Below are 18,989 nucleotides of genomic sequence, written 5' to 3'. Positions count from 1 at the left end.
AGAGCAGTGTGAGAAACAGAAAGAGGAGTGAATGAGAAATTTGCAGAGGGAAGGACTAGTAGCAAGTGCAATAGGGATTTAGATTCATAGGAGCCAGCTCCAATATTGATTAAACCTCACACTTCTAATTTATTTTATTTATTTTGGTGTATTTTTACCCCACATTTTCTCACAAGAGCAGGCGCAATGTGGCTTACATTAATTCATGAGGATACAATACAATACAGAGATGGCACAGTTACGGATTGTGACAGGAGGAGATGGAACATGGGATAACACGGGGTGAATGTTAGGGCAGTGGTGTACCAAGGGGGAGGCGGTGGGGGCGGTCTGCCATGGGTGCACGCCGCTGGGGGGGTGCCGCGCATCTGTCAGCTCTTTGTTTTCATGCTCCCTTTACCCCAAAACAGGTTACTTCCTGTTACGGGGCAGAGGGAGCATGAAAACGAAGAGCCGGCAGGCGCGCGGCACCCCCCCCCCCAGCGGCGTGCACCCGGGGGGGTTCTTTCGCCGGGGGATCGGGGTTCTTTCACCAGGAGGGCGTCGCGCTGTTCCGGGGGGGCGCTGCACCCGGGGGGCGGGGCGCATCGGCGATCCGCCCCGGATGTCAGCCCCCCTAGGAACGCCACTGTGTTAGGGGCAAAGCAACCAGCGAATAACCATGTACAGTCAACAAGAGAGAGAGGTTAAACATAGGAGTTGCCAGTGGAATAAGCCTTGTCGAAGAAGAATGTCTTTAAGGACTTCTTGAACAGTTGGTGGTCGACTAGCTCTTTTAGTTGTTTTGGCAGAACATTCCAGGATTTTGGACTGATGTAGGGAAATAATATTGCACATCCTCCCTCGTTTCATAAGAACATAAGAGTAGCCATACTGGGTCAATTCAAGGGTCCATCTAGCCCAGTATCCTGCTTCCAACAGTGGCCAATCCAGGTCACATGTTCCTGACAGAAACCCAATTAGTAGCACCATTCCATGCTACCAATCCCAGGGCAGGAAGTGGCTTCCCCCATATCCATCTCAATAACAGGCTATGGAATTTTCCTCCAGGAACTTGTCCAAACCTTATTTAAACCCAGATGTGCTAACCACTGTTACCACATCCTCCGGCAACGAGTTTCAGAACTTACCTATTCTTTGAGTAAAAAAATATTTCCACCTATTTGTTAATATTCTTTTCTCGCCTTGAGCAAGATTAGAATCAACTCGCTAATGTGCCTTCTCTCATACAGCCCCTACCCTGTGGATCCTTCTCCAACTCCCTTTACATTAAGAACATTCTTGGCCTAAATTTAAAACAGACCTTAAGACCCTGCTTTTTACAAATGCCATCGGCACTTGGATAAATAGTAACTATTTTCCAGTTCAACAGTATCTGGAAAACTCTTGAATACTCTGCTTCCTTCTTTACTATCATTTTACTGTAGTTCCGTTTCCTTTTCATTTTATGTCTGTTTATTGTAAACCACCTTGATGGGTCACTCGATAAGGCAGTATATTGAGTTAATAAACATAAACATGAGACTTTTGCTGAATCAGCAACAGTAGACGTGCATTGCATATGCACCAGGAAGATGCCAGGAAAGCTAGATTTGCTGCCCCCCTAAGTGAAACCAAAGAATGAGAATTTGTTGGTAGTGTACATGGGGTGTAAATCCTTTGGCCTCAATCTCTGCTTCTCCTCCACTAGCAACTGTATACTGTAAATTGCCTTGTGCCTTTGGGTTGGAAGGCAGTGTATCAAATTATTGAATAAACAAAACTAAACTTTTCCCCTATTTTGTTTTGTCTCACCCTATCTCCTCCCCCTTTGACTTCAGGCTCCCCCCTCCCCCCTTAGATTTGTTCTCTTTTGTTCTCTAGTCTAGAAACTTCAGTTTTTCCATCATTTGGTGCAGCTCTGTTCTCACACATCCTATCTTCAGCCAGTGGGGCCTGGGAATCTGTGCCGACCTTCCTGCAACAGTCTACACATTACTCTTTTTTTTTTTTTTTAGTCTGTGGGTCCTGGGGATCCCCAGTAGTTTTGCAGTTCTCATCCCTGCTATGACTTACTTCTTGAAGTGATGGGACTTAGAGATCTCAACCAGCTTCACAGCTCCCATCCATGTCCTCCTCATTTCTTTGCTGGTGGAGCCGGGGGAACCCTGCTGTCTGCACCTCTCCTTCACAAGGTTTGCCCTGAATGCATGACAGGAGGGGTAACTGCATCTGAGCATGAGACCCTCCACCAACTCCATGAGACACATACTGTATATTATCCACGTGACTTGCCATCTGTGCCATGTCGGAGAGAGACAGAGCTAGCAAACCACACAGTTTCCAGAGGGAAACCTTTTGTTTACCTCTGGTTTTAAGCTTACATCCCAAAATTAGTATGGTATTTGAACTCCCTGATTCAGTTCACTGAAATCAATGCTGCAGGTCCACAATGCATTAGAATTAAGTGTACCAGACTCTCCTGATTTTCAGGGATTGTCCACGTATATAGACCCCTGACCTCGACTCCTTCCTATCTGGATACCTTCTGTCCCCGATTTTAGTAATGGGGACAGAGGTGCTGCATTGAAGTTTGACATGGGTATAGTATTACTCCTGCCTCTGCCTGCCTTCCTCCATGTAGTCTGGCATCTCCCCATCTTGCCACCACCCATTGGGGACAGCACCTCCTCCAAACCTCCCTTCACATCTCCTTCCTATTTGCTTTGGTGTCAGCATAAAAAGTTAACAGTGCCACACCATGGAGTCTCCGTCAAGTGAAATGCAGGTCTCCACTGGGTTATTTCTAGTAAGTGTTTGCTATTGTTGTTGTTTTGGGTGACTCAATATGGCTATAGAGATACAGTATGGTATATTCATAGGAAATACAGAGCAAAATCTCTTTTTTCTCTAAATTGTTTGTTTTTCAAAAACTAGGAGAAAAGGACCTCATTAAGACTTCAATCCACAAACTTGGAGCTTATAGCTTCCTATGTGTGATTGGTCAAACAAGTCATCATTGGTCTGAAAAACCTCCTATTCACCGTTGCTGAGTAGACAAAATTTCAAAACTTTTAATTCACCAATAATTTTACCAACAACTAAATGAAGTAAAATTATTACTTAGCTTAAATTGCACAGCTCATATAAAACTTCAGATGATCGTCTCATTGTCTTTGTTCTGTAAAATTATTTTAAGTCTTAGGCAGAGTTCCCAATGGGGACCCGCTTTGCATAGGCTTCTTCCGGAGACCCCACCTCTGTTTCAGATGATCTATTGTGCCTGTGCTCTTCACTGTGTCTCGCTGAAAATGAATGGGCTGTGTTGGCATTAGCACGCAACAGCCGCTAGAACAGCTATGTAAAAGTGGGGTTAAATTGCTGGATATAACTTGATAGTTGAGAACTGACCAAGAATTCTATTAATTTGGTCAGAAAAGGTAGGTGTAAAACTAGTGGGCAAAGAAAGATCAAGGCCATTTCCTTTGGGGATAGGAGTCTATCACCCATCAATGAAGAAAAGTATCCTTGATCAAAGATCACATTTATGAAATTGACCAACCAACAAATTATCAAATTTGGAGAATTCAAAATCAGAAAGATTGGATGGTTATCTAATGTACAGGAGAACACAAAGTTTTTCAATAAGGGTGACACATCCCTCACCGATACCTCTGTAAATGTGAACCAAAGTCTATGTGCTAGACTTGCAATAGAAATATGATGTACTGTGTTTATCTCTTTATCCTCAAAAACATGGGTCAATGTCTCCTTAAAATACACATAAATCATATCACTCCTCTGAGAAAAACATGTAGCTGACTAGAAGTGGGCTGACCACTAACAGAGTCACTATTACTAAAGCAGGTGTTGAAAACACTTCATAAGTTAAAATAGTTTTCTCAAATTCAGACTATCTATTTCAATCAACCCTGAATAACATGTTCTCTTTAGTTCTTATTTGATGCTTATGTTGGAGAAAAGAAATGTTCCAACATTTTTTACAAGTATTATCTCCAGTTTTTCGCCATTAGATTTCAAATCCTTCAATTCTTCCAAAAACCAAGGATTATTCATAGTTCTAGAACTAAATGTAAGCTTTTGAGGAGCTGTCAAATCCAATTCAGCAGTAATACTCTGACAAATTTTTCCAAAGATGACTCCAGTTCCTCCTACAGTAGATAACAATGAAGTCACTTGAAACCAGAAAACTTCTGCATCGATTTTACCGTGAGAAAAAAATACCTTTTTTTTACAGGTTGGGAAAGAGGATGAGAAGACAAAATTCAAAGTAAAAGTCCATAAAAACTGACCAGTCCATGAAACTGGGATCCACTCACAGAACAAAAGCAATGGATTTGATGTAGACATGGATGTCCAAGGAATTAACTTTTTCATGTGTCAGATTAAAAAATGGAATAATAAAATGTAAAGTGGCCAATCCAGGTCTAAGTACCTGGCAAGATCCCAAAAGAGTAAAACAAATGTTAAGCTGCTTATCCTAAGTCCATCTTAATAATGATTGATTGATTGAGTTTGTGACTAACATGATCTATTGTTTTGCTTTGACTGCAGGTGTACTTTGCTGTCCTCTAGAAGCAGATGCCCTAGGTGACGGCCTAGCCTTGCCTAATGGTTGGGCTGGCCCCTGGGGGGGGGGGCAGATAGAGAGACAGGAAGGGAGGGATAGAGAATGGAGGTGGAGTGGGGGGAGGGGGAAGACCAGACAGAGAGAAAGAAAAGAATGCAAGGTTATCTGTCCAAAGGTCAGTGAGAGAGGTAGAGGGGGAAAGAGAGAAGGTGTACGTACATCTATGCAAAGGTTCAGAGAGAGAAAGTGGGGGGGGGGGGCAAAAGGGGGGAAGAGAAGAGAAAGCATACATGCCTGTCCCTAGAGTGAGAATCCATGTGGTTGTATCACACACGTGCAGAGAAACCCACACTAGATCATTCATGCTTAGAGTCTAAGTCACCTGTAACTTGAAGCTGGCATTTATACCTAAACTATGAGAACCATAGTCATAGGATCTATTTAGCTGATTTTTGCAGTTAACACTGGTGATTTAAAGTCATTCCTCCCCTTCATTCACAGGCTAAATTTGTCTATGTAAATCACAGTTCAAACAAGGTTTACCTAGATAAAAAAAGATAGTGCTGGAGGCTTCTCCTGGGGCTCTATTATACTTTAGCCTTTTGCTGTTAATATTCAATGCTGAACAGCTAGAACTGTCCAGACAAAAAAACCACCCTAAGGTTATATGGATAACTATCTGGACAGATTCAGCCACACATCTCTCTGGGTTAAGTTCCACTCCTTAGCCAGATAACATTATGCAAACCAATTTCCCACTTAGAGCAATTTCACTATTTAGGTGCCCTGAGGACATGGGGTAGGAGCTCTGTTCTCTAATGGACACCCAGGGTCTGTATAAAATACTAGTGTAACCTGGCATCAGTGTGCCTAACATAACACACCCGCAGCTGTACCAGCCATACAGCTGGTAGAATGAGGCTAAATGAGCAAGCACTCACCTAACATAGTATTCTGTAAGTTACATGCAAAAGTAGGAGCCCCGCCATGTCCCAGCCATGCTCCGCCCCTTGCACTATGTAAGTCAGGTGCACTGCTGGCACTTTTGTGGATAATTGCACACTTATATGAAAGTGCTAATATTCTAGAGAATTGCACATGGAAGGGAGGCGTAAAAGCGGACTCCTAGGTTGTGTCTGTTTGAATATGGACCTCTATGTGTCCACGCCCCTCCTGATGGATCCTCCATGCCATACCGTGATAGTGGACAGGACGGTTCCATTCTTACAGTGTTCCTCCACTTGAAGCTTGTAGAAAGACTCTGCAAATTGTGGGCTGTGGTCATTGATATCGAGGAGGTGGATGGTGACGTTGGCAAATGAGCAGCAGTCCGTGCCTAAGGCCGAGTCGTTAGCTACGATCTGTAGGTGGGAACGGCAGGAAAATCAGTCCTCACACTGTTCTAAAAGCATCTCCCTTTGTAAAGTGGCATCTACTTGTACATCACATTCACATAGAAGCAACAATTTCAGCACATGGACATCACCAGGACACAGAGATTTGTAAGGGGCCATGTGTATTCCCCATCTTACATATGTTACAAAACATTTCTCTGTCGAGTTTGGACCAGCTTCAAGGCATGCACAGATTTTTAAAAAGTGCTTATTTCACCCAGGGGATTAACCCCTCGTTGTTTGTTTCTGCCATTATACCATACTATACTATAGTATTTTATACTATACTACAGTACTTCCCAAGTCCAGTCCTGGAGTACCCCTTGCTAGTTAGGTTTTCAGGATATTTCAGGGTCTCCATCAGTTTCTCTCTCATAACTCGTTCCCCCCCGCCTTCACCCAGTCTATCTGTCTCTCTTTCTCATACCCTCCCCCACAGCCTTCACTCAGTCTCTCTCTCTCCTACCTCCTTCCCAAAGCCTTCACCCAGTTTGTCCCTCTCTCTCTCTCTCTCTCTCTCTCATACCCCCTTTCCCACAACCTTCACCTAGTCTGTCTGTCTTTCTCTCCTCTCATACCCTCCCCCTAAAGCTTTCACCCAGTCTGTCTCTCTCTCTCATCCCCCCCCACAGCTTTCACCCGATCTGTCTGTCTCTCATATCCCCCCCAATACACATGCAGCTTTCACTCAGTCTGTCTGTCTCTTTCTCATACCCTCCCCTACAGCTTTCACTCAGTCTAACTCTCTCCCATACCCCCCATATCCTTCACTCAGTCTCAGTCATAGGCCCCCCCACCAGCCCTCATTCTGCTCCTCTCATGCCCCTCTCCAGCCTTCCCCCAATCTCTCTTGTGCCCCCCTTCTCCTGTTTCTCATACCTTGTTATTCACAGCACTACCTCAAACTGCTTCTTTCAGCCCTGCACAGCGATTGGGCTCTGCATATACTTGAGCCGTGCAGTGCAGGCAGTTGGGGAAATCTCATGGTTTAAAATCCTGAGAGACTTCCTGAACCCCTTGCAACATGCCTCTCAAGTATATGCAGAGCCCAATCGCTGTGCAGAGCCCAGAGAAGCAGTTTGAGCCAGTGCTGTGGAAGGAAAAAATATCTTTCGGAGGCATGAAATCCCAGGATGCAATTTCTTGGTGCTATGGCGACCTGGTGCCCGGGATTTGTCAAGCCCTGGTCTATGGTGTTCTGTATATTGATAATTTATGATTATGTATATTTATTTGTTTATTTGCTGCATTTGTATCCCACATTTTCCCACCCATTTTCAGGCTCAATGTGGCTTACAAAACGTTACAACAACATTCACATTAATAGAATAAGAATTTCAGAATATAGATACAGATAAGGTGCATAAGAATATCATGGCAATCATATTAGCGGAACAATAATTTCAGAATTGTTGCAAATAAAGGTGCATAAGTATATCATGTAGGATTGGAAGTGGATAAATGGATAAAACATAATACAATGATATCAGGACAAGGTATAATATTCAGTAATGAGGAAGTAAATAAAATAAACAAATTAGGAGAGTTCCATAATAGTTGCATTTAGAGTAATTTGGAAGTCAGATTGTTATGGGGGTCTTTATTGTACGTCTTTATGAATAAGTAAGTCTTCAGTAATTTTCGGAAGGTTGTCAAGTTGTGTGTTGTTTTCAAGGTGATCGGTAAATCATTCCATAGTTGTGTGCAGATGTATGAGAAGCTAGATGTATGTATAGATTTGTATTTAAGTCCTCTGCAGCTGGGATAGTGAAGGTTTAAGCAAGTGCGTGATGAACTTTTGTTGTTTCTCTCTGGTAAGTCTATTAGGTCTGACATGTAAGAAGGGGCATCTCCATAAATAATTTTATGAACCAAGGTGCAAATCTTGAATGCAATTCGATCCTTCAGTGGGAGCCAATGCAGTTTTTCTCTAAGGGGTCTAGCACTTTCATATTTCGCCTTTCCGAACATCAATCTGGCTGCAGTGTTCTGGGCTGTCTGGAGTTTCTTAATGGCTCAATACCAATGATTGCACTAGTTTGCGGAATGCAGTGGCATAGCAAGGGCGGGGCAGTGGGGGCGGTCCGCCCCGGGTGTCAACGGGTGGGGGGGTGCTCTGCTCCGTCCATCCACACCCCCCCTTGGCATGGAACCGTCATCCCCCCCCCCGATGCAGTCCACACCTGCCAACCAGGTTCCACCTTCGTCCACCACCAGCGTGGCGCCGCCTCCCCCCCCACGCAGTCCCCACCTGCCAACCAGGTTCCAGCTCCGTCCACCCCCAGTGTGGTACCGCCTCCCCCCCCCCGACGCAGTCCCCACCTGACAACCAGATTCCAGCTCCATCCACCCCAGCATGGCGCCACCTCCCCCCCCCCCGATTCAGTCCCATCTGCCAACCAGGTTACAGCTCCGTCCACCCCAGCGTGGCGCCTCGCATCTGCAGCGCTGCTGTAAAAAGAAGAAAATCGCCTCCTCGTCGGCCCTTCCCTCACTGTGTCCTGCCCTCTGACATAACTTCCTATTTCCTCTAGGGCAGGACACAGTGAGGGAAGGGCCGATGAGGAGGCGATTTTCTTCTTTTTACAGCAGCGCTGCAGATGCGAGGCGCCACGCTGGGGTGGACGGAGCTGGAACCTGGTTGGCAGATGGGACTGAATCGGGGGGGAGGCGGCGCCATGCTGGGGTGGACAGAGCTGGAACTTGGAAGGCAAGTGGGGACTGTGTGGGGTGGGGGGTGCCGTGCCATGTTGCCCTGCACCCGGGAGGGAGGGGGAGCAGTGGCGATCCGCCCTGGGTGTCAGGCAACCACGGAACGCCAATGGCAGACTGTCTCCCTTGGGAAGAAAGGTTTCACTCTTCTAAGCCTCCACATTGCATAGAACATTTTCTTTATAACATTTTTTTACATGGCTATCTAGATTAAGATTTCGATCAATTGTTACGCCTAGGAGTTTCAGGGTGTATTATCCAATCCACCTAGAATCTTAGATTGTGCGGAATATAAATTTTAAAAATAAATACGTTTTAAAAGAATCCCCAGGCATCAAACGGAGAAGCAGGAAAGGACAACTCCTTGTTATTACATTGTTGGTGAAGTCTGGCACAGAGTGAAGTGTTATTGGAGGAAGAGAGAAGAAACCTGCATTGTTTCTTCAGATAAGAGGTGTACTCTGACTACAGAGAGAGCATTAAGCTTCTCCAGTTTCATCTGGGTTATGGATATAGCCCGGCTTGCATGTAATACTCAAAGGTTTTGGTGATTGGCATGGCCCTCTGTCTCCAGGAAATACAGAGGGGGTAGGGGGGGAAGGAGATGAAAAGGTCTTCACCCTAAGCATCACACCAATTCCCTCTGCAGGAGCTGGCCAGGATGGTCTTGGGGATTAACATATGTTTTCCCTCCCAATAGATTCAACTGCGGACAGTGAACATACCTGAACAGTCATGACTTTCATTACTTCATAGTCCACAGCGCTGGAGTTGCTCACCAGGATCTGAACGGTTCCACTGCCAACAACTTTATGGGGTGAGACAGAAAAGGCAGCAGCATCTGGGCCCTGAAGAAACAGCTCAAAGGCCCCGTTGAAGTCCTGTCCAACATAAACCCACAACCAACAATCCCAAGGTTGTCATTGTGACAGATAATTAGCTATATTATATACTTGTGAGCAAAAACACTGGAAAAAGATATTACATTACCCCACCCCCACCCCCAAACAGCTCTGTGAATGTATCTCACTCCTTCCAACAGCATCCCAAGCTACTTCAGCACCAAAAAAACCCTCAGCAACACACGGACACACACCCAGCTCTGCCAATACACCTTAATCGTGCCCCACTACAATTGTGTATGCCCAATAACAGACAGGTCTGACTTGTTTACCTTATCAGGGTCATAAGCTGTAATGCTGAGGTTGGCAACAGGGACCCTGGAGGACGAGTGTTCTTCAACTTCTCCCACAAAGTTGCTCTTGGGGCTTGCACTAAAATTACAGTTGGGGAGCTCACAGTTGTAAAACTGGGGTTTGTTATCATTGACATCAATCACTCTAACTGTGAGGTTCATCCTGGCATCTGCTACCTGACCATAGATGTTTAAATTTGACTCTTGTGCCTGGAAAAGAGACAAATCTAACATTAAAAAATGTACTCACCTGCTGAATCAAGAGTCCAAGATCCCCAACCTGTCCGAACAGCTTCTGGGGTCTTTCAAGCAGACTTTCATGAATATTATGGCATATCTACTGGAGACTCATCTACGTGAGAACAATCATTGGAAGTCTCTAGCTCTAGACATGCCAGATACTCTGGAAGCTGGGGTTGAAAATTTCATTTTATCCATTCCCAGCAGCCTCTGCTTCCCCACATTCATCTACAACTTCTCAATGGACAAATAACTCAACTCATTCCTGAAAGCAGAATATCTGAAAACTCTTAGCAAAAAGATTTGTCAACATTTCCTGGCTCTCATCCTGCCTCTGCATGCTCTGTTTGTTTGTGCTCACCACAATGGTAAGGAGAACCTGTTCATTGGACTCCAAAAGTGTTTCACGATCAATCAGTCCACTCACGAAGATTTCTCCAGTGCTGTTGTTGATTGCAAACAAACCTGGTACAGAAGCATCTAAATGTAAGAGGAGAGGAGAGGAGATGCGTGAGGTGCAGAGGAGGTTCTCCTATCAGCAAGGCCAGGAGAGGTGTGTATGAGCAGAGCTAGAAGTGCAGAGTATAAGACAAAGACTTTTCAGGGAAAAAGCAGAGGAAGAAAGTAGAAACTGAGAAAAACTAATGGGGAATGGGGTTATGCACAGGCCATTGACATTCAAAAGATCTGACCGTTTAACTTTGGGAGTTAATTGGACAAATCTCAGCTTTTGAATTTACCAACCCAGTGACCAGCTAAATTTTATCAGACAACTTATTTGGATATTATTGAACCATTAAATCTTGGAGGCACTGGAGAAATGCCAGGTATTCAGTTAAATTTTACTAGATAGTATTATTATTATTATTTATTACATTTGTACCCCGCACTTTCCCACATAATGCAGGCTCAATGCAGCTTACATAGTAAATTGAAATACAAAGTCATATAATAGAAATTTCAAAACATTATAAGTTGAGCTTGATAGTTTATGATAAGTTGAGCTTGATAATGTACGATTAGGATAAGAGAGGGTAGACAGGATAGGATAGTATAATTTGGGAGAAAAGGGGTAAGGAGGGATAAGATAAAGGGGAGATGGAGAAGAGAAGGATGGGATGAGTAGAGGGGGAATGGGGAGGTGGGGTAAATAAAACCAATGATGAGAGCGTCATCTAAGTCAGAACAGAATTGGGAGTGGAGGTTGGTGAGATTAGGTTGGGGCTGTCACGTCTGTGGTCGTGACCACCCTCAGACTTACCTTGTTTCTGGGGGTCAGCATCTGTGCTGGCTTCTGTCTGTTTCTGTGTTAGTCTTGTCTCTGTCTTTGTGTGCTGATTGCTTCACTAGACCTCACCTGTGTGGGCTATGCCTCTCTGAGGAGCCAGCATCTAAGATGGCTCCCGCTTGTTCTATTCCAGCTTCCAAGATGACTCCTGCTTGTCCTTCCTGTGTGTTCACTTCCTATGTGTTCCAAGCCTCTCCTTGGTGTGAGTGTGTTCCCTGCTTCTGTCCTGCAGTAGGTGACATCATCAGTGGGAGCCTTCATAAGGAAGTGCTGTGCTTGCATTCAGGGCCTTTGCATAGTAAGTGTGTTATGCCAAAAGGTCGTCAGGTTAGCGAGTGCTCTGTTGTGCTGCTACTTAGCCTTTCTCTGGGGCTCTTGCCCATCTGCTTTGTGCCTGTGGACTGCTAGTCCTTCTGTGTGGGCTTTTGCCCTTCTGCTTTGTGTCTGTGGACTGCTAGTCCTTCCATTGCCTTGCTCTGTGTTTGGAGTCTGAAGCTTCAGCCATTTTCTCTCTGTCTGTGTTTGGAGCTGCTGAAGCTTCAGCCCTGACTGTTATCCCTGGTTTATTCCTCTGCCTGCTGCCTGCCCAAAGACTCTGTTTGCTCCTGGTTTATTCTTCTGTCTGCTGTCTGCTGCCTGCCCAAAGACTCTGTTAGCTCCTGGTTTATTTCTTCTGCCTGCTGCCTGCCCAAAGACTCTGTTTGCTCCTGGTTTATTCTATTGTCCGCTGCCTGCACCAAAGACTCTGTTTGCTCCTGGTTTATTCTATTGTCCGCTGCCTGCCCAAAGACTCTGTTAGCTCCTGGTTTTCTCCATTGTCTGCTGCCAGCCCCAAGACTCTGCTATCCCTGGTTTATTCTATTGTCTGCTGCCTGCCCAAAGACTCTGCTAGTTCCTGGTTACTTCTTCTGTCTGCTCTGCCTTGCTTGCTTGTATATCCCGAGTCCTGTTTCTGCCAAGCTTGCTTGTATACCCTGAGTCCTGTTTCTGCCAAGCTTGCTTGTATATCCTGAGTCCTGTTTCTGCCAAGCTTGCTTGTATTCCTGAATCCTGTCTCTGCCTAGCTAGTGTGTATATCCTGAGTGTATATCCTAGACCCTGCTCCTGCCAGCCTTGTGTACGTCTTGTCTCCTTAGTCTGTATCATGTTTCTGGCTTAGTGGCAGCGTGCAGCTTTCAGTCCTAGTGTAGTTCCATGCCCAGCCTCCCTCGTATATCCCAGACCCAGGGTGGGTCCTCTGGATCTTCAGTTCCTGCTTTGTCCTGCAAGTCCTGCCGGCCACCCGCACTCCGGAGCTCAACTCCGAAGGAACGGTGGTCAAGTGCAGGTGAAGCTGTTCCTTTTCTGTCTGTTCTAGTGTCCTGCCTCAGTTACTACTCCAGTCCAAAGTTCCAGTCCAGCTCTTCTGTGTATCCAGTTCCAGGGTGGTCTCGCCTGCCGCTGTCGCTCCTCGGCAGTGGCCCAAGGGCTCACGAATTCCGGTTCTGCCTCGAGAACCCGACAGGGGCATTAGGATAGGCTTGCTTAAAGAGATGAGCTTTCAGCAGTTTTCTAAAGGGCAAGTATTTGTTAATTAATCGGATTGGTCTGGGTAGAGCATTCCAAAGCTGGCTGCCCAAAAAGGAGAAACAATATTTTGTTAAAGTTAACTAGTTAAGGCTGGTGCAGATATCACTGGCTTAAATTTGACCATTTAGCTATCTTACCAAAGAGCTATCCAGGAACTATCCATCCTCACTTGATAATTATTGGGGTAATTATCCATCACCACATAACTAACCATCATCACTAGAAAATTATCCACCACAGATAACTATCCAAATAACTATATATCACCAGATAACTAACCACCACTAAAGGAGAACTATCCATATAACTATCTTTCATCAGATAACTATTCACCAGAAGATAACTATCCATATTACTATCACCAGGTAACTATCCACCACTAGATAGCTATCCACCACAATGGATAACTATCTATATAACTAACTATCACCAGATAACTAACCACTATTACAGGAGAACTATCCATGTAACTATCTATCACCATATAACTATCCACCACCAAGTAACTATCCATATAACTATCACCAGATACCTGCCCACTACCAGATAATTATTCATTGCTAGATAACTATCTGTGTATAATTATCTATCATGAGATAACTATCCACCACTGGAAACCTATCCCTCACCATAAAACTATCCATCCTCCCTTGCAGATAACTATCTGGTTAACTTTTCATTGGGTTGACATCACTGTATATATATTTTTTTTAATTTCTTGGTTCACACCAAGAGGTTCTGCCTCTCTATACACCTTACTGAGAGAATTCTTAGACTTCTGGATTATAAAACTCAAGGAGCACCTGCTTATTATTATTATATATTAGGATTTATTGACCACCTTTTAAATTCACCCAATGCAGGGTACAGCAAGAATAAGCCGCAAACAGTCAATATACTATTACAGCAGTAACAATATTGCAATAACAATACACATTACAGTACAGCATGCCTCTTACAATACACAATAAAACATCTTGCCACCCAGAAATGCTTCCTTGACTGCTCGATCATATCTCAACTTACGCTATCCAAGCTATAAATCTGTTCGATATAAATTGCTCCTTTCCTCATCCTTCACCCATGTCAGCCCAAAGTCTTGGAACAGTCTACCAAGGTCCTTAAAAGAGATTGCCGACCATCAAATTTTCAAGAAATCCTTAAAAACATTTTTGTTTGAGAAGGCATATCCCAACTACATCGCTCAGTCCACACCTTCTTCCTCCTGATTGAACCTGTTTCATACAGTTATTACCCTTATTGATATGTGACTTTTTGTAATTTTGTAAGCCACATTGTGCCCGCTTTTGTGGGAAAATGTGGGGTATAAATGTACTAAATAAATAAATAAATCTTAATAAGCAGCAAAGGGCAGTGGTCTTCAAACTTTTTCATGCAAAGGGCCGCAAAGTGCACACAAGAAAGCTCCAAGGGCCACCAAAAGATTTTAGGTTTACACATATAATTTTAAATACTAATTTTGATTCTACAATATCACTTTATTTTGGCTTATCAACAGTTGCAAAAACCCATAAATGAGAACCCTGAGTAACACACTTCAGAGATATTAATGAGATACCTGTGTCCTGTTACAGTATGTGCGGCTGTTGCGTGTGACCAGTTGGTTAGTAAAATACAAAAGGGATGAGAATGATCTCAACTAGGATAGGAGTGGATAAGCAAGTCCTGCTCTAGTGTGTGTTAGTCCTTGTGTATGTGACCAGCTACTCAGCTAGGTTTTAGTGATGTGACTTCCCAAGACAAACCTGTCACCATTCTGAGGTCTGGGAGTTCACATCCACAGCAATGTGACTGGCTCTGAGCTATAATCTGAAGCAGCAGCAACTTACAGCCAATGTGGTAGAGGATTTTGTCATTCACTCCTTTGTCTCCATCAATGGCAGAAACTGTCAGCACAGAGGTTCCCTGCAAAGAAGGAGCAACCAGACTTCAGAAATACATGGAGCAACAAGCACACAGAATGCAGAGACACACAAACATACACAGACACAAACACACAGAGAATACAGAGACCCCCCCCTATACACACACACACACAAACAAACAAATACATAGAGGATACAGAGAGACACACCCAGAACACACAAACACATCCAGAATGCAGAGACACAAAGACACACAAACAGACACAAAGACACAGAGCATACAGAGACCCCCCACACAAACACATAGAGGATACAGAGAGACACACACTCAGAACACACAAAAACACACAGAATGCAGAGACACAAAGACACACAAACAGACACAGACACAAACACACAGAGCATACATAGACCCCCCCCCCACAAACACATAGAAGATACAGAGAGACACACCCAGAACTCACAAAAACACACAGAATGCAGAGACACAAAGACACACAAACAGAAACATACACAAACACACAGAGCATACATAGACCCCGCCCCCCCATACAAACACATAGAGGATACAGAGAGACACACGCAGAACACACAGACACACACAGAATGCAGAGCATTTGAATTTGTAGTTCTACCCTCTTTCCCTTTGTACCATGTCCTGTCTTTGTAAACTTATGTTTTTGATTAATCTTTGTTTAATTAGGATTGTAAGCCACCTCAATGGTTCCTCCCATCAGCAGGATAGAAAGTTATAAAACATTTGAATCTTGAAATAGTCCAAAATTACAAAAAAAGCCCAAACACACCAAAAAAGAACTGAAAACTACATCCCTCCCCACTGCAGCTGAATATATTCAAGAAGCCTGGTACAGAGAAGCCTCAGTGCCCGGATAGGATCAGGAGCACAGCCAAGATAACTCCTAGGGTTCCACATGCCAGAGATACATGTGTCACTTGCAGGGAAATGAAACTTGGTCTTACCAGAGCTGAATTCTCCATGACTGTGACCAGGTCTTGGACATTAATGAACTGGGGGGCCAAGTCAGGAACGTCGATGATGTTGAAAGATAAATACGTGATACTGCTCTGAATTATTGAATAACAATTTTGTGGTTCTCCATTATCCTGCAACATTAAGAAAGATGAGCTGATGTCTGTCCATCTCCTGGGCCACAGACTGGTCCCCGTGCACAGCTGCTGTCTGAAGAACTTACCGAGGCATTGATTTTCAGCTGATAGAAAGTGCTGTATCCGTTATAGCTCAAAGTACCATTGAGAATCACATTTCCTTCACGAGTGATGTAAAACAGATTTCGGTTCTCTTCGCTTCTTGGAATTACCTGCATGGGAATGCACAGGAGATATCATTCAGACACAAGGACCAACACTGGCTGCACATACTGCAGCAGGACCTGTTACCACACGTGAGTCTAGCTGAGATCACTTGCAGACACCTTTCTCACTCCATGTGCAATTTTTCCTAATGTTAGTCACCGTTATCTTCTGTCTAATTTCTGTTATCCTATCTTATCTGTCTATAGGATAGGTACATAAGTATCACCACATTGGGACAGACCAAAGGTCCAACAAGCCCAGCATCCTGTTTCCCAAAAACATACCATAGATTTCATACTGCTCCAGGAATACAAAATGGATTTTTCGAAGTCCATTTTAAAAATAGTTTACAAACTTTTCTTTTAGGAACCTTTTTTAAACCCTGCAATGCTAATTGCTTTTACCACATTCTCTGGCAATGAATTTCAAAATGTAATTACACATTGAGTGAAGAAATATTTTCTCTGATTTGTTTGAAATGTACTACTTTGTGACTACTTTGTGCATTGCCTAGTCTTTGTACATTTAGAAAGAGTGAAGAAGCAATTTATGTCTACCCATTCCACTCCACTCAGGATTTTGTAGACCTCTGTCATAATAATTCTGAGAGTTATTTCAACACTCCTTTCCTAATAATTCCAAACATTCTATTTGCTTTCTTAGCTGATACTGCACATTGAGCAGAGGGTTTCAATATATCAACAATAACACCTAGATCCTTTTCCTGGGTAGTGACTTCTAATATGGAACCTTGCATGACATAGCTATAATTCGGGTTCCTCTTTCCCACATGCATCACTTTGCACTTGTTCAGATTAAACGTCATCTGCCATTTGGATGCCCAGTCTCCCAGTCTTGTAAGGTTCACCTTTGCTTGTCTCCTTTGCTGTCTGTTAAGATGTTTTAATATGTATTGTGTTGACATTGTAAGTAGAATACTTTACCCTAATATGTAGTTATTTGGATATTTTTACTGCTGTAATTGTTTATTGCCTACACTTGCTGTACACCGCCAGGGTGAATGCCTTCATTAAGGCAATAAATAAATCCTAATAAATAAATAAATAAGTATGAAATTCCTAGTGCAACTGGCAAAACATGTGCTTCCATTTAGATGTGATCACATACAGCAGCTCTACAGCTTGTGTAAATGCCAGGAGATGTGTAAATTATACTCTATAATTTATATGTGTACTTGTGCAGTCTATCCATGCTCCACCGAAATTCTGCCAATGCGCAGATCCACTGGCAAAATCACCCCATCAAAGCACGGCACATACACATTCTATAAGGGGTCATTTACACTCAATGAGCATAAGTGACTAGAGTAGAAGAGTAGCCTAGTGTTTAGTGCAGCAGACTTTGAGCCTGGGAAACTGGGTTCCATTCCCACTACAGCTCCTTGTGACTCTGGGCAAGTCACTTAACCCTCCATTGCCCCAGGTACAGAAAACTTAGATTGTGATCCCCCTAAGGACAGCAAAAGTACCTGCATATAATAAAAAACACTTTGAATGTAGTTGCAAAAACCACAGAAAGTTGGTATATCAAGTCCCCATTCCCCTAGAATACATGACATAAGGATAAGTGACTAGAGTACACAGCACATACTTTCATTTACACTTCATGAGCATAAGTGACTTAAATACCCACCATTGCCTACATTCCTACCACCTAAATCTAGCACTGACACTTTTTATTATCAATGTGAAAATGAAGAAATGATTGGTGGACCTTGTAGAGCTGAAGGTTGCTGGTCCTAGTCTCAGCAGAGATGTTTCCTCCCAAATACAGGAAGCTGATGATCACCTCTTGTGGAAGTGACACAACCCCATCATTGGTAGGGGGAGAGAATACAAATGATGCTCTCGACAAAGTTTCCTTATCAGGTGGCTAAATGGTGCAATACGGTACTATCTGAGGTTAGATATCAAACTAATCATGTCAAATTTTTTTAACTGCCAAAAATGTTTTTATTTCAAAAATGTGTAATATCCAGATGAATAAGTTTATATGGTTTGTTTTCATTCTTATATAATTTCCTGACTATGATCAGCTGCATTACACTACCCGTCACACTGAACTCAACAGGCTAGTTTGGGATATAAGTATCTTTTTTAATGTAAAGAAGACAGGGGTGCAAAAAAAGCTGTTGCACTCTCTATACCAGCTCATGGCCCAGACTCCTCTCCCTTATCCTTCCAAGAAGCAATCATGAGAAAAAGGAAACTGTGATCTCTCATCTCAAGTGAGGGGAGACCCTGTGCCCAACTAGCATATGAAAATCCAAACCCCAGCCCTGAGCAAAGAGCACATAGGAAACCTCAGCCCCAAACACAACAAAACTTGGATCCTACTTTGAGCACAAGGGTGACCCTATACCCCGGGTGGGAAACCTGTAATCCAGGCTCTCAGGACATGGAGACTATCTGACCACAGCGCTGAGCACAGTTGGAGAGGATTACACACACAGCACAGAGACCCTGATCCCAGGCTGAATATCAGGCGTTCAGAATACATTCAGTAGGTAATTTCTTTTTCTCTCATCAGACGTTTAGTTCTTTTACCCAATCCCCATCTCACAATTACCTCTGTGATGGTGAAAGCCAGTGCCAGTTTTGGGTCATCGACATCCAATGCAGACACATGGAAGAGTGAGCTGCCCACGGTGCTGTTCTGAAAGATGGAACATAGGTGTCAGGTGCAGTGGCTGTGAGACTCAGGGCACCTCATTGGAACAAACAGTCAGATGTCAATGCCCCCAACCTTCATGGATGTTCTTCTTGTGATCCACCTCAGA

At 43.8% G+C, this 18,989-nt stretch overlaps 1 protein-coding gene across 1 annotated transcript in view; it reads right to left on the bottom strand.

Annotated features, from left to right (window-relative positions):
• Window positions 1-18,989, bottom strand: part of CDHR2 (cadherin related family member 2) — a 64,800-nt gene that overhangs the window by 32,068 nt on the left and 13,743 nt on the right. Inside the window, exons 7-14 of the mRNA XM_030213161.1 lie at window positions 18,779-18,865; window positions 16,069-16,194; window positions 15,836-15,979; window positions 14,819-14,894; window positions 10,473-10,591; window positions 9,851-10,081; window positions 9,402-9,557; window positions 5,767-5,931 (exon numbers count right to left, since the gene is read on the bottom strand). Of these exons, the coding sequence (XP_030069021.1) occupies window positions 5,767-5,931; window positions 9,402-9,557; window positions 9,851-10,081; window positions 10,473-10,591; window positions 14,819-14,894; window positions 15,836-15,979; window positions 16,069-16,194; window positions 18,779-18,865 (1,104 nt within the window). The remainder of the gene's footprint in view (window positions 1-5,766; window positions 5,932-9,401; window positions 9,558-9,850; window positions 10,082-10,472; window positions 10,592-14,818; window positions 14,895-15,835; window positions 15,980-16,068; window positions 16,195-18,778; window positions 18,866-18,989) is intronic.

The sequence above is a fragment of the Microcaecilia unicolor genome, chromosome 8, assembly GCF_901765095.1.
Source record: "Microcaecilia unicolor chromosome 8, aMicUni1.1, whole genome shotgun sequence".
NCBI lineage: Eukaryota > Metazoa > Chordata > Amphibia > Gymnophiona > Siphonopidae > Microcaecilia > Microcaecilia unicolor.
Note: the sequence above shows the minus strand (reverse complement) of the source record. Positions and strands in the feature narration are given on the sequence as shown.